At 33.0% G+C, this 11,914-nt stretch overlaps 1 protein-coding gene and 1 long non-coding RNA gene across 3 annotated transcripts; one reads left to right on the plus strand and one right to left on the minus strand.

Moving 5' to 3' along the window:
* Positions 1–437: 437 nt before the first annotated feature.
* Positions 438–6,108, plus strand: LOC112039841 (cell division control protein 48 homolog B-like). 2 transcript variants are annotated; one of them, XM_065763647.1, is made up of 7 exons: positions 456–1,114; positions 1,654–1,753; positions 1,948–2,232; positions 2,312–2,481; positions 3,224–3,352; positions 4,515–4,602; positions 5,289–6,108. In XM_065763647.1, the coding sequence occupies exons 1-7, from the start codon at positions 1,050–1,052 to the stop codon at positions 5,328–5,330; spliced, it is 879 nt and encodes a 292-aa protein (XP_065619719.1). In that variant the 5' UTR covers positions 456–1,049; the 3' UTR covers positions 5,331–6,108. The 2 variants fall into 2 exon arrangements, with proteins under 2 accessions (XP_065619720.1, XP_065619719.1); XM_065763648.1 differs by lacking the exon at positions 5,289–6,108 and having other exon boundaries at positions 438–1,114; positions 3,232–3,352; positions 4,515–4,600.
* A 3,936-nt stretch (positions 6,109–10,044) lies between these two features.
* LOC136061395 (uncharacterized) lies at positions 10,045–11,800 on the minus strand. The gene is made up of 4 exons (XR_010625046.1): positions 11,708–11,800; positions 11,496–11,576; positions 10,759–10,975; positions 10,045–10,133 (listed from the first exon to the last, which is right to left on the minus strand). It is a non-coding gene; the product is annotated as an uncharacterized LOC136061395 (long non-coding RNA).
* Positions 11,801–11,914: the final 114 nt, after the last annotated feature.

Consider the following 11,914-nt stretch of genomic DNA (forward strand, 5'->3'; position numbering starts at 1 on the left):
CCCAAAGTTTATGGAAGAAGACTTTTTAAATTCTCTTTTGGCGGAAGCTCGAAATGTCAAGGATAAGTTTCAGATAATCCAGCGGCACACAGCAACAAAGACCAACATACAAAGGAGGCATCTTATCCAAAAATAAAATAAAATAAAACATACAAAGAGGCCAAACACTGCATGAAAATGAAACACTATCAAATTGCACTACATAAACCAACAACACCCAGAGAGTTAATCAAATTCTTTGAGTGAGAAAGAGAGGCCAAAATGTCTTTCTATAGTAAGTTTTTTTTTGTTTAAAAAGTTAAGTCTTGTTTATTCTGTTCATTCTTTCATTGGATTAAATATGTTAGTCACATTATTTTGTTGTTTTTGTTAATTGTGGTTTGTTTGCAATGTTATATGTGAGGAATTTGCATCTGTGCTAATTTTATTAGAGATCTTAAGTGCAGTATTTCTGTATTTGTATTATTCTATTTAATGGGTTGTATTATTCTATTTACAAGTTTAGAAATCTTATTCTTTTACTAGTCTTCTTGGCTGGAGTCATAAATGGGTTGTTTCTATAGGTAGAGTAGGAGTGTCATTCTTCATGGACGGAGTATAATTTTAGGAAAAGCATTCAGTTGGCTTTGCTTGAGTTTCTGGCCCTTTGGAATTGGAATTATTGTAGTTTCATTAGGCTCTAGTCAAGGGGGGTGGTATTGTGAGTATCATATCCTTGGTAATTGAACTGTGGATGATGTTGATCATGAGCAATGAGATAAAATTTCTAGTGGCCAAAAACTCAAACTTTTCTGATCTCTATCTGCTCTTCAACACCTATCTTTTTAACTGTTCTGTGCGTGCACATGTGTGTTGACATTTGAGGCGCACAGCAGATATAATGCCATTTGCTTTTTTCATTATTTGCCTATAAGATGATGTGGAACATGGCATATAACTGAACTGTGTCCCTGTGACACTGATTGTAAATTTGTAATAGCTGCACTAAGTGATGTTTCATATGCAGAAGGGAGCAAGATGTTCGCGTAGCCTCTCAACTCTTTACACTAATGAACTCCAGTAAACCTTCCTCAAATTCTGCACCACAAGTTGTCGTAGTTGCCTCCACTAACAGGTTATCGTCTCTCTCAGATCTATAGAGTTAGAGTTTCTGCTGCTCTATTTTCCTACAAACTTGATTATTGTACATCTATAAGAGTTTCTTAAGAAATTTACTTTGTCAACATATTTTTCATTACTGGTTATTGACTTATAGAATATATTTGGAGTTGCTACAAATATATGATTTCAGGTTGCCTTAGCGCATTTTTCTGTAGCTTTCCTGTTGTAATTCTGTGATTTTTTTTATTGTATCTTGATTATAGCAATTTCTTAAATTGAATTGTGTGAAAATTTTATAATTGGTTATTACCATTCGTTCTATGTCAAAGCTTATTTCAAAAGGCTTATTGTGGGCAATGAGCTGTTGTTTCGTAGTGATTTAAACTTTCTGAGTTTACCTGATCTTCTACAGAACTTAAGGCAATTGAATTATACTATGAGTTCAATATCATATAATTTCCAGCTCCAGTTCCATTTCCTTTGTTTTGTATTTTGTACTGTTTGTATAAACCTCTAAATGTTTTTTTTAATATCTGATTTCTGTGTACGAAGAGTGGGTGCAATTGATCCTGCACTAAGAAGATCAGGGCGCTTTGATGCTGAAGTTGAAGTTACTACACCTACTGAGGAGGAATGCGTTCAAATTCTCAAGGTTAGCATGAGTCTCTTAAATTTATGAGCCATCCTTGGGTCCATTATCCTATGACACTCATCAGTCTCCCAAAATGCTGCCATTAGTGCTTCAAACTAATTTTAAATCTTTTAGCTAGTTTAGTAGGAGGTTGGATAGTTAAGTACACTATTATTGGCTGAAGGTTGACATTATTTGTGTTAATTAATTTTCAGCTCTACACAAAGAAGGTTCCTTTAGATCCCAATGTTGACTTAAGGACCATAGCTGCATCTTGCAATGGCTATGTTGGGGCTGACTTGGAAGCTTTATGTCATGAGGCTACCATATTTGCGGTCAAAAGGTCTTCTGATGCAAATGACGATGCCAGTGTGCTCAGCTTAACAATTGAAGACTGGGAACATGCAAAAACCATAGTTGGGCGCAGCATAACAAGAGGTGTTACTGTGGAAATCCCAAAGGTGACTTGGGAAGGTATTGGAGGACTAAAAGATTTGAAGGTTTGTAATATAAACATCTCATTTTGCATTGAAAGCCACGTGGAACTCCTGAGGACACCTTTTTTATATTCTTGGACAGAAAAAGCTCCAGCAAGCTGTTGAGCGGCCTATTAAACATTCTGCTGCATTTTCAAGGCTGGGAATATCTCCTGTACGAGGAATTCTTCTCCATGGGCCTCCAGGATGCTCAAAAACGACCCTTGCTAAAGCTGCAGCTCATGCCGCCCAAGCTTCTTTTTTTTCCCTGAGGTTCGAACTTTTTGCTTGTCCCAGCAACTGATGTGTAGCTCATGCCGCATTTGTTGGATGTTATTATATGCTTAGCGTTGAAATCCACCTGTTTTATGAATCACCTGCTATATGCACATCGAGATTACTCATCAGAAAATTAAAAAGAAGCATTTGAGACTGAGCTTCAAATTTAACTATCTGGTTTCTCAATCAAAGTGGTAGACAAAATAAATGTTAACCATCACAAAACAATCTTGAGATTAGCAAATGGGCTAGTCAATGAGCTGTAACCTCTGGAGATATTTCAGGTAGTAAACAGTGGCCAAGGAGACTGAACCAATAATGAACTTAGAGGTTAAAACAATCCCTTAATCCCTCCAAATCAAGCGTAGCACTTAACAGTAAAATCCGTGCAGAATTAGCTAATCTAGGGACTTGCCATAAGAAGAGACCAACAAAGAAAAAAAATGAAGGATTTTCCTTATCTAATTTGAATAGTTCCTAAAGAACTAACAAGCTATTGGATGAGTTTTTTTTTTTCTCCCTCAATTTAACAAAATGACATTTCCAATGGCAAAATGTTCTCTTTGGCACTCCCAAAATGGCTATTTTTGTTATCTTCAAAAGAGCCCTTCCTGACATTTGATCCCTTAACAGATTATGATTAGGTTTATGTCTGGCTTTGGCTTATGGTTATGAAAATCTTTATGTTCAACCTTTTAGATTTGTACGCCTTGGAAATTCATTAAGTATGAATTAGTGGTGCAGAATTGTATTTGATGTATGTTGGAGAGGGAGAAGCTTTGTTGCGGAACACATTTCAGAGAGCTCGCCTTGCAGCACCAAGCATAATATTCTTTGACGAGGCAGACGTTGTTGCTGCTAAACGGTTAGTTTGTTTGTGTCATGTTGTTAATACATGCTAAATATGACTAACCTCCACGTGTTTTGACATTAGCATAAAACTATGTGGTGCATGCAAAGATATGTTTAGACACTAACCTCCACAAGCATGCCTAGATAAAACTTTGTGGTACATGCGAAGATATGTTTGCACAACTTAAGAACACATAATGTGAACTCATGATTGTGGGGATGCGATACATGGAAGGATTGTGATGTAAGTGTTCACTTTCTGTTGGTTTCCACAGGATATCATGCTTGTCGATTTTTTTGTTTCAATTCTAGTTGTAAAAATTTATATTGTATAATTTGGATATTTTTACAAAGGATGTGGGAAATGGAATAATTTTTCTTTGCTAATTTTTTTATAAATGAATATATATTTTTTTTCATAATACTTAAAATAAGACCATCTGTATTTCATCCTTTTACATGAGGTTTTTATTTTTTATTTTTTTTCATTTATTTTATTTTATTTTAATATTAATCACTTACAAGAGGAAATTTCCGTCAAATTTTCTAAAACCTTTTATTCTAAGGATTGATCTGTTCACTTTCAAATGATGACAGCATGAAATCACTTTGATTGTGCGTCTCCCTACAACTCCTATGATTCAAGAAGTACAGCACATGTCAAATCCTTTCTAGTATGTATGTGTTTTGCTGTTCTGGAAACTCAAAATGGTTGCTTGGTGATACAAAGCCTGAACGAATTAGGTGGTTGAACTGTGTCAGTTGGTCCACAAAATTCCAACCAGATTTTCTATAGAGAACCATGAACTATTTATTGCCATGCAGGATTAAGTATGATATCAGCTAGCCTGGTTTACTTGTTAACCAACTTGCCTTATAGTACATGTAATCTTAATTTAGCTTGTTTTACTCAACACCCCCCCCCCCCCCCAAAAATCCCCAAAAACCTTTTTAGTGTTCAATGTTGCAAAACTATGATCGTGTGATGTATAAGTTCTGTTAAGATTTTTAATTAATGACTTAAACCGGTTTTTGGTGGTTTTTGCACTGAGAGCTAGGTTATGTCCTGGCTTTCAATGGAAGGTGTTAGGATGGGATCCAAACACAATTAATAAACTTGTAGTTTTTTTTTTCTTCCTTTATATGATTATTATTATTTTTATTTAAAATGGCAGAGGTGGAAGTTCAAGCAGCTACATTACAGTTGGAGAGAGGCTTCTATCTACTTTACTAACTGAAATGGATGGTTTAGAAGAGGCTATAGTAAGCATTCATTCCCAATAATTATTTTATTTTCCAGTTATCTTAAAATTTTCTCTAGGATAAAATGGAGAGAGCTTCTAGTTTCTTCCTCTAATTCATGTTTATGCTCATTTTCTTTTTAATGGAATTCTTGTTTTGGCTGCTACAAATCGTCCTCACACAATTGATGCTGCACTTATGTGCCCTGGACGCTTTGATCTGGTAAGAAAGTTTGTTAACTGTTTCCTTCATGTTCATAGTGAGTATTATACTTGTAAAGTTGGTCTCTCTCTAGGTAGTGCAAAGTTTGAGATTATGAACTTCAAAATAGCGAGTTAGTGAATCAGTTTGCATCCTCGTCATCTTGCATGATATAGCACTAAATTGCTTCAGATTCCTGAACTTTTTGTGGTACTCTTTTATGTATGATATACTGTTCCAATTATAGTTATAGTCTAGTGTGGGAAACAAGTATTGGTCTTTTTGTGGTTTTTACTTGTAATTTTTCTGGTTTGCTTTGTGCTCTTTTGCTTAAGCAGTTTTTTTCAATATACATCTTTCTTACTTATCAAAAAAGAAAGTATTGGCTTGTTAGTGTCTTGTTAAATATTTAGTTTTTTGGGTCTTAGGCAAGTCTTTTTTTTACTTGTCTTTTTTTTTTTTATTAATGAAATTGTAGGTTCTATATGTACCACGACCCGATCTAGAAGGTCGGTACGAGATACTTCGTGTACATACACGTAATATGAAAATAGGACTGGATGTTGATCTGAGAAGAATAGCAGAGGATACCGAACTTTTCACAGGAGCTGAACTGGAGGGTCTGTGTAGGGAAGCTGGAATTGTTGCTCTGAGGGAAGACATTACTGCTACTGTTGTGTGTGATCGGTATTTCCAGATTGTTAAGGGTTCTTTGAAACCCACATTAACGAGGGCAGAAATTGATTCGTATGCATCATTTATGAAAAACCCTTCTGTAAAACGCACTGGCGAGTTTGTATCTAGTGTCAAGAATTATAGCAAGCATAAAAAAGAATCATTGGGTCCATTATCTATGGAGGAATGTGCAGAATAGCACAGTGAGGAGGGAGAATATAGTAAGTTAAGGTGCGTTAGAAAGAAAGTTGGAAACTAGCATCTCGAGTCTCTAAGACTCGAGATCCAAAAAGCAAAAACTGAAGTGAAAATCGAGTTTTTAAGACTCGATTTCCAAACTGGAGTCTCAAAAACTCGATTTCCTCCACAAGTCAAGTCTTAAAAACTCGATTTTTATCTTGGAACTCGAGTTTTAGACACTTGAGATGCTAGTTTTCAACATTGTTTTGAAACGTGTCAACTAACTAATTTTTTTAATATTTAATGTCATTTGGAAATAAAATTCATTATCTACTCTTAAAGTTGGTGTTGTAAGCTTTGTCTTGCTGCTGTTGCTAAATATTTTCTCACTAGTACAGATCAAACCCTACTTTAACTAGCTACTACCTGAAGAATTTGCTGGAGATGTATGCTATTTTTTTGTTATAATTAGCCTTTTCCCTGCCCTAATTCCATAGTTTAATGTCACTACAAATTTATAAATTTAAATGTTGTATCTCCAAAGATTTTTGAGAGGTCTTAACTAAAAGTGACCTTTATGTATTTTGGCTTCCCAGTGTAATGTTGAGGGTTATCTTAAAAAATAAATATACAAAAATTCATATGGCTTGTACAAAGTTTTAAATCTTTTTTTGGGGGCTTAAATACTATACACCCTCAAAGTTTGAGATTGCATCTAAATTAGTCTTTCAACCATGAAAACTTATAATTTACACGTTCGAATATTACAATAATATTAATGTGGTCTATCAACATCGGTTAGAATTTTGTTTTTAACTCATACGCATGATGTTGCCTTGGACCAAAAAAGGCATTGTTTTAGTCAGGCTAGACTGTAACAAAAGTTGCACATTAGATTAACATTGTTGTAATAATTGGGGCATATTAGAGCGACTAAACTGATTTAGATTTGACTCCGAACTTGAAGATTGTAATGTGTATTTTAAGCATTTAGCCATGTATTTTTCATTTGCATTGGTTATATTCAATTTTGAGCTATTAAAACATCCTCTAGTCTAACATTCCCATATAAGTCTATTTCTAAAAGAAAATTAAAGCTTTTAATAAAATATGATCTACAATAACCCTGTATTAGCTGAAAGTGAGTACTTTTCTCATTGCATTAGATTTAGTTCCAATGAATTGTCAGTTATTTCCATGATTCGTTGGCTAGAGCTAAGCACTATGAAAAACCTTGCTGTGGAAACCAAACTAAAAATATACCTAACTTTCTTTCAGTCATTACTTCGAACATTTTAAGTGCAATTACATCTTAAACACAGTAGCAATTACAATGTTACAGTTCTGGGTATTAAAAAAGAAAATGATCGTAACAATTAAATGAAGCTGAAAAACACGCAAAAATTTTGAAACTTGGATTTGGCTTCAAAGATAGGCCACATACATTGTCGTGTTGATCTACCTGTCCAGAAACTAAAATCAGCTCCAACATTATGGCTAAAAGACCATATATCATTCTTTCTCAGGTTGTTGTTTCGGCTTAGTCTCGTGAACACTCTCCACCGGAGGCAATGTCTACACACGATAGTAGTAGAATAAGACATATCAAACAGGTCATGCAGTCATGGTTAACAAGATAGGACCAGTGTTTCAAACATTTTATCAAACAGGTCATGGGCCTATAAAATATTTGGATATAACATACTGACAATGTGCCAAAGATTGAAATCGTTATGAGAGAGGCTTACATTTTTTTTTTTTTTTGGATCTAACACCCTTTCTCTCTCTCTAGCGTCGCGGGAAATATGTGTTTTTTAATTTTTAAGGGCTTTCCTCCCGGAGTTACTGGTGAACTTATAAGCAAATAAATTATAAAAAAATGGGCTTAATTGGATGTAATGCTTACTTCAAAGCAAGATTCCCACCGCCCCCCCTATTTGTTAAAGCCTTGTAGTTTTGGAAACCTCCATATTCAAATTTCAACTCCCCTAATTATTGAATTATAAAAAAAAAAATGAGAATTTTTTTTTTTATAGATACCATAGAATTTTAATAATGGATTCACTCGATAATAATTACATTATTTTTTTTTTATAGATACCATAGAATTTTAATAATGGATTCACTCGATAATAATTACATTTTATCATTAGACTAATTAATTTTTAGTGCAGATAAAATTTAAACACTAAATCTCTTATTTGATAACAAAATATTTTACCACTTAAAACCACCAATAGAAGAGACTGTAAGAGAGAGAAAAAAAAGATTTTCTCCTTTTAAATAGTAGAAGTTTAATAAATTTATACTTAAATTTTAAATAATAATAATAAGAACTTTATGAACTAAGGTATTAGAACTTCAATGTGTATATGTTGGCAAACTATGATCAAGACATAGAGTTTAGGTTTAGGCTTACTCAAAGTGTGATTTAATGTAAAATTGGAATCGATAAGTTATGGATGTGTAGTAAGTGGCTAAAAATTTTAGCATTAAAGATAAGTTACTCTTATCAATTAATCAGAATTTGCTCTTAAAAAAAATATAAGAAACAATTGAGGAAAGAGGTGTAAATAAAAGTTTGGATAAATGAATCGATTAAAAATGAAGTAATTTTTTTCTATACTTCACTAAAAACAAAAAACAAAAACACACCCAAAAAAAAAAAAGTTTAGATATGCCCATAAATATGGGACTGAATTTAGTACTGATCATAAAAATTAATAGATATAGATTTTAACAATTTTAACTTAGTAATACTATTATTTAAGCATATTTTATATTTTAGATGGTAGACTTGATCCAATTAGGTGTTGGAAAATAAAAACTGCTTCTAGGCACAATTCAATTGGCCTTGCACTCTAGCTAACTACAACTTGAACTTGGCCTTACAAAAAGGCATGATTTTGTTTTAAAGTGTATCAAATGAGTCTGACAAATTTAATTTAATTTTATGTAGAAATAAGGAAAATAAAATTTAGACATTTCCTAAATTATATTTTCATCACATTGATTTAACAAACATAGCCTAAATCTATATATATTCTTAAAACTTCTACCTAAAATACCTATTTAATAATTTTAGGAAGTGTAAATTATTTCTTCTATTTTACAAACTCTTACTCGACTAAACTTAGCACATGCTTCCATTTTTACTAAAATTTTATTACAATTCTTTCATGTGGTTTGTTCAAAATTAGTTCAATTTTTAAAGGCTTTAGTACACCCTATTTGTGACAAGGAAATATCTATTGCTTAATGAGTTAATGTGTATGCATGTGCAATGAACACTATAAATTGATTACTACTACATTAACAAAATTGCCAAAAACAGTTGATAATTATGGAATACTAGCCTTTGAGCACACGCTTGCGCACATGTTTAAAGATTCCTTTATTTTGTCGGATAAAAGTTAATAATTTGCATCCATTATAATTTGGGATTATTACATTTTTCAATAAAAAAAAACATAGAGGTGTGATAAAAATTTATTTCACCTACAATCGTATAATACTCATCAGACCCTAGGCTTTTTTTTTATGATTGCAAATTATTTATCTTTATCTAACAAAATAGAACAGTCTTTGAGCGTTATTAAAGTCCTGTATTTCTTTTTTTCTAACATAAACAATATATTTACTTTTTTTTTTAGAAGAAAAAAATATATGTACTTATATATACTTCCTTTTTAGGTCTTTCAAGACGTATAAAAGGCAAAATGTTTGTGAGGTACTAGAAACAAATTTCAACCACAAATTATATTATTTACAAAATATCTTACCTTATATAATACTAATTGAATATAAAATGCATTATGTTTTCTTAAAAATAATTTCAAATAACAAATATAGATGGTTAATATAAAAAAATCTAATATATTGTATCAACTATAATTTGTTATAAAATATTTTAAAAAGGGTTTAAATTATTATAAAACTCTTTATCAAATTTTCAATTAACTTTAAATTATGGTATAATAATAAAAAGTAAAATTTATATTATAAAAAGTTTGAAATTTTTTATTTTATTTTTATTGAAACGGTGGGCATTGGACTATAAACCGTTATACAAGCAAAATCTGTGTCTCTCTGAGCTTCATCAACCTTAAACCCCATCTCTCTTCTCATTCTCTTCAGTCTTCATCACGCAGAACACACAGCCTCCTCTCACGCTCAGCCTCTCTGTGTGCATCGGCGTTTGGTGGGTTTCGGGGTTGTCGGCGTTTGAGTCCGTGGAGTTCTGATTGTGTTGGTGCTGAAAGGTATATTTTATCGCTATGCCTTCAATGGCGCAAGGAGGTCTCAGAAACTCTACGGAAAACCCTAACCAACTCAACCGCAAGTTCCCCAACCACGAAGCCAAAGTTGACCCCTTTTCCAGGTTTTTTTTTTTTTTTTTTTTTTTTTTCAAAACATCAGTATGGACAGTCCTCTCATGGGCTTCATCAACAATAATCACCGAATACTTAGAGAGATATGGATCCAATAATGCTTCCCTGTGAATGCATCAAAACTCATATCAGTTCAAACATGAGAAAATCTCAGGGATAGAAAGTCATATTGACAAACCCTTTTACAACAAAGCAAAAAATGTGATATTTTGAACTTCCGGGCCAACTTCACAACACAATCCAAAACATTTCACAGGATTCTTAGTACTTAGTCAGCTCTTTTTTCCTTCTCATATTCCACGGCCTCATTTTTACCAATCCTTGGTTGATCTATTCACCCAACAAACCCACAAACTTCAATATATTATTTATGCTGGTAATAAATTAGTGTAATGAATTTTTTCTTTGAAACCTGTGCTAGTTTATATTATGATCCATTATCTCCTTCATCAAACGATATAATATTTTCACATCTCTAGTAGCATCGAGACACCAGCCAACAAGCAACACATTAATCAAAATACAGTTTCAAATTTTACTGTAACGACCCAAGGAAAAGTGCTAGCCACATCTGTGCTAGTCCTTTTGAGGTATAGCTCAAATGTGACTAGCACTTTTCCTTAGGTCATTACAATTATCACCACAAATAATAAAAAATTTCTGAATGCAGCTTCTAGGTGAAAATGTGACACAATGACAAAAAGGAAACCAAGTGGTAACACTTTTTTACCTCAATAGCAACCCATCCGTCATGTATTTGATCCTAGTTGAGCCAGAAGTCGTATCATCAAATCTAATGGAGTACCCAACTCTTTGCCCCAACTGCACATCACATTCCTCAGCAACCCGTTTGGCAACGGTCACAGCTGCAACACGTCTAGGTTGAGTAATCCCAATAGTCCTCCCATCCCGACAAAATCCCGCGTTAAATAGAAACTGTGGCAACTCTACAAAATAAAATCCACTGTATCATTTTTTTTTTTTTAAAAAAAAGGCAGAAATATATAGTTAGTAACCCATAAGCAATTTAGTCCATATAAGTTTAAAGTGAACGCTCTTAGTCCTTTAGATTACATGGCCAAACCAAAAACTCACACGTTATCATTCCATTTGAAACATTATAGACTAAAAAGCAATCACTTTAAGCTGTGTCCGGGAATAAAATCAATTACTTTGAAGTTTTTCGCAAATAAAAGTGATCATTTTAAGTTTGTTGACTAAAGGCGATCGCTTTAAACTTTAGGAACTAAAATCGCTCAGGGTACTTTTGGGGGTAAAAAGACACACAATACTAGGGACATGTCTTTTTTCACAACTTGCTAATGTGGCAAGTTGTGATTGGAGCAACCTTACTTTCACATGGTTCCACCAACACCACCTTTATCATGCACCATTCACACAATACACCATTCATTGATAATAATAATAATAATCACCATGACATTCTTTCTAGACAAGTAAACTTACGGGTAGTTTTTCCACTGCCAGTTTCACCAACAATAATCAAAGTATCATTCTTTCTCACCTCATCAACTAGTCTTTTCTCAACTAAGAAAACAAAAAACAACAACCCCATTAATAAGCAAAGCCCAAAAACAAAGATTGAAACTTTAAACTAAAAAACAGCAAAAAAAAAAGAAAAAGAAAAACAGAAAGCAACAGTGTAATAAGTCAAATACCCGAAGCGATTGGAAGAGACTTTCTATGTTGTGCAATCTTTTGCTTCCTGCATTATAATTTTTATAAAAATTAAACAAAAAAAAAGGGTCAATTTTTATTCGTTTATCTACAAAACATAATTGAAAGACTTAAAACTTTATATATCCGTTTTTTCTTTCACGGAAAAGCGCTAATTTTCGTAGCAACCAAACAGAAACTAAGCATTG

Source organism: Quercus suber, unplaced genomic scaffold (assembly GCF_002906115.3).
Source record: "Quercus suber isolate HL8 unplaced genomic scaffold, Cork oak 2.0 scaffold_517, whole genome shotgun sequence".
Lineage (NCBI taxonomy): Eukaryota > Viridiplantae > Streptophyta > Magnoliopsida > Fagales > Fagaceae > Quercus > Quercus suber.

What these genes read in the sequence shown, in the direction of transcription:
- LOC112039841 (XM_065763647.1), top strand. Translation starts at nt 1,050, where the DNA reads ATGAACTCCAGTAAACCTTCCTCAAATTCTGCACCACAAGTTGTCGTA. An exon ending in GACGTTGTTGCTGCTAAACG is followed by an intron (nt 3,353 to 4,514) that starts GTTAGTTTGTTT and finishes TTAAAATGGCAG; the next exon opens with AGGTGGAAGTTCAAGCAGCT. An exon ending in ATGGTTTAGAAGAGGCTATA is followed by an intron (nt 4,603 to 5,288) that starts GTAAGCATTCAT and finishes GACCCGATCTAG; the next exon opens with AAGGTCGGTACGAGATACTT.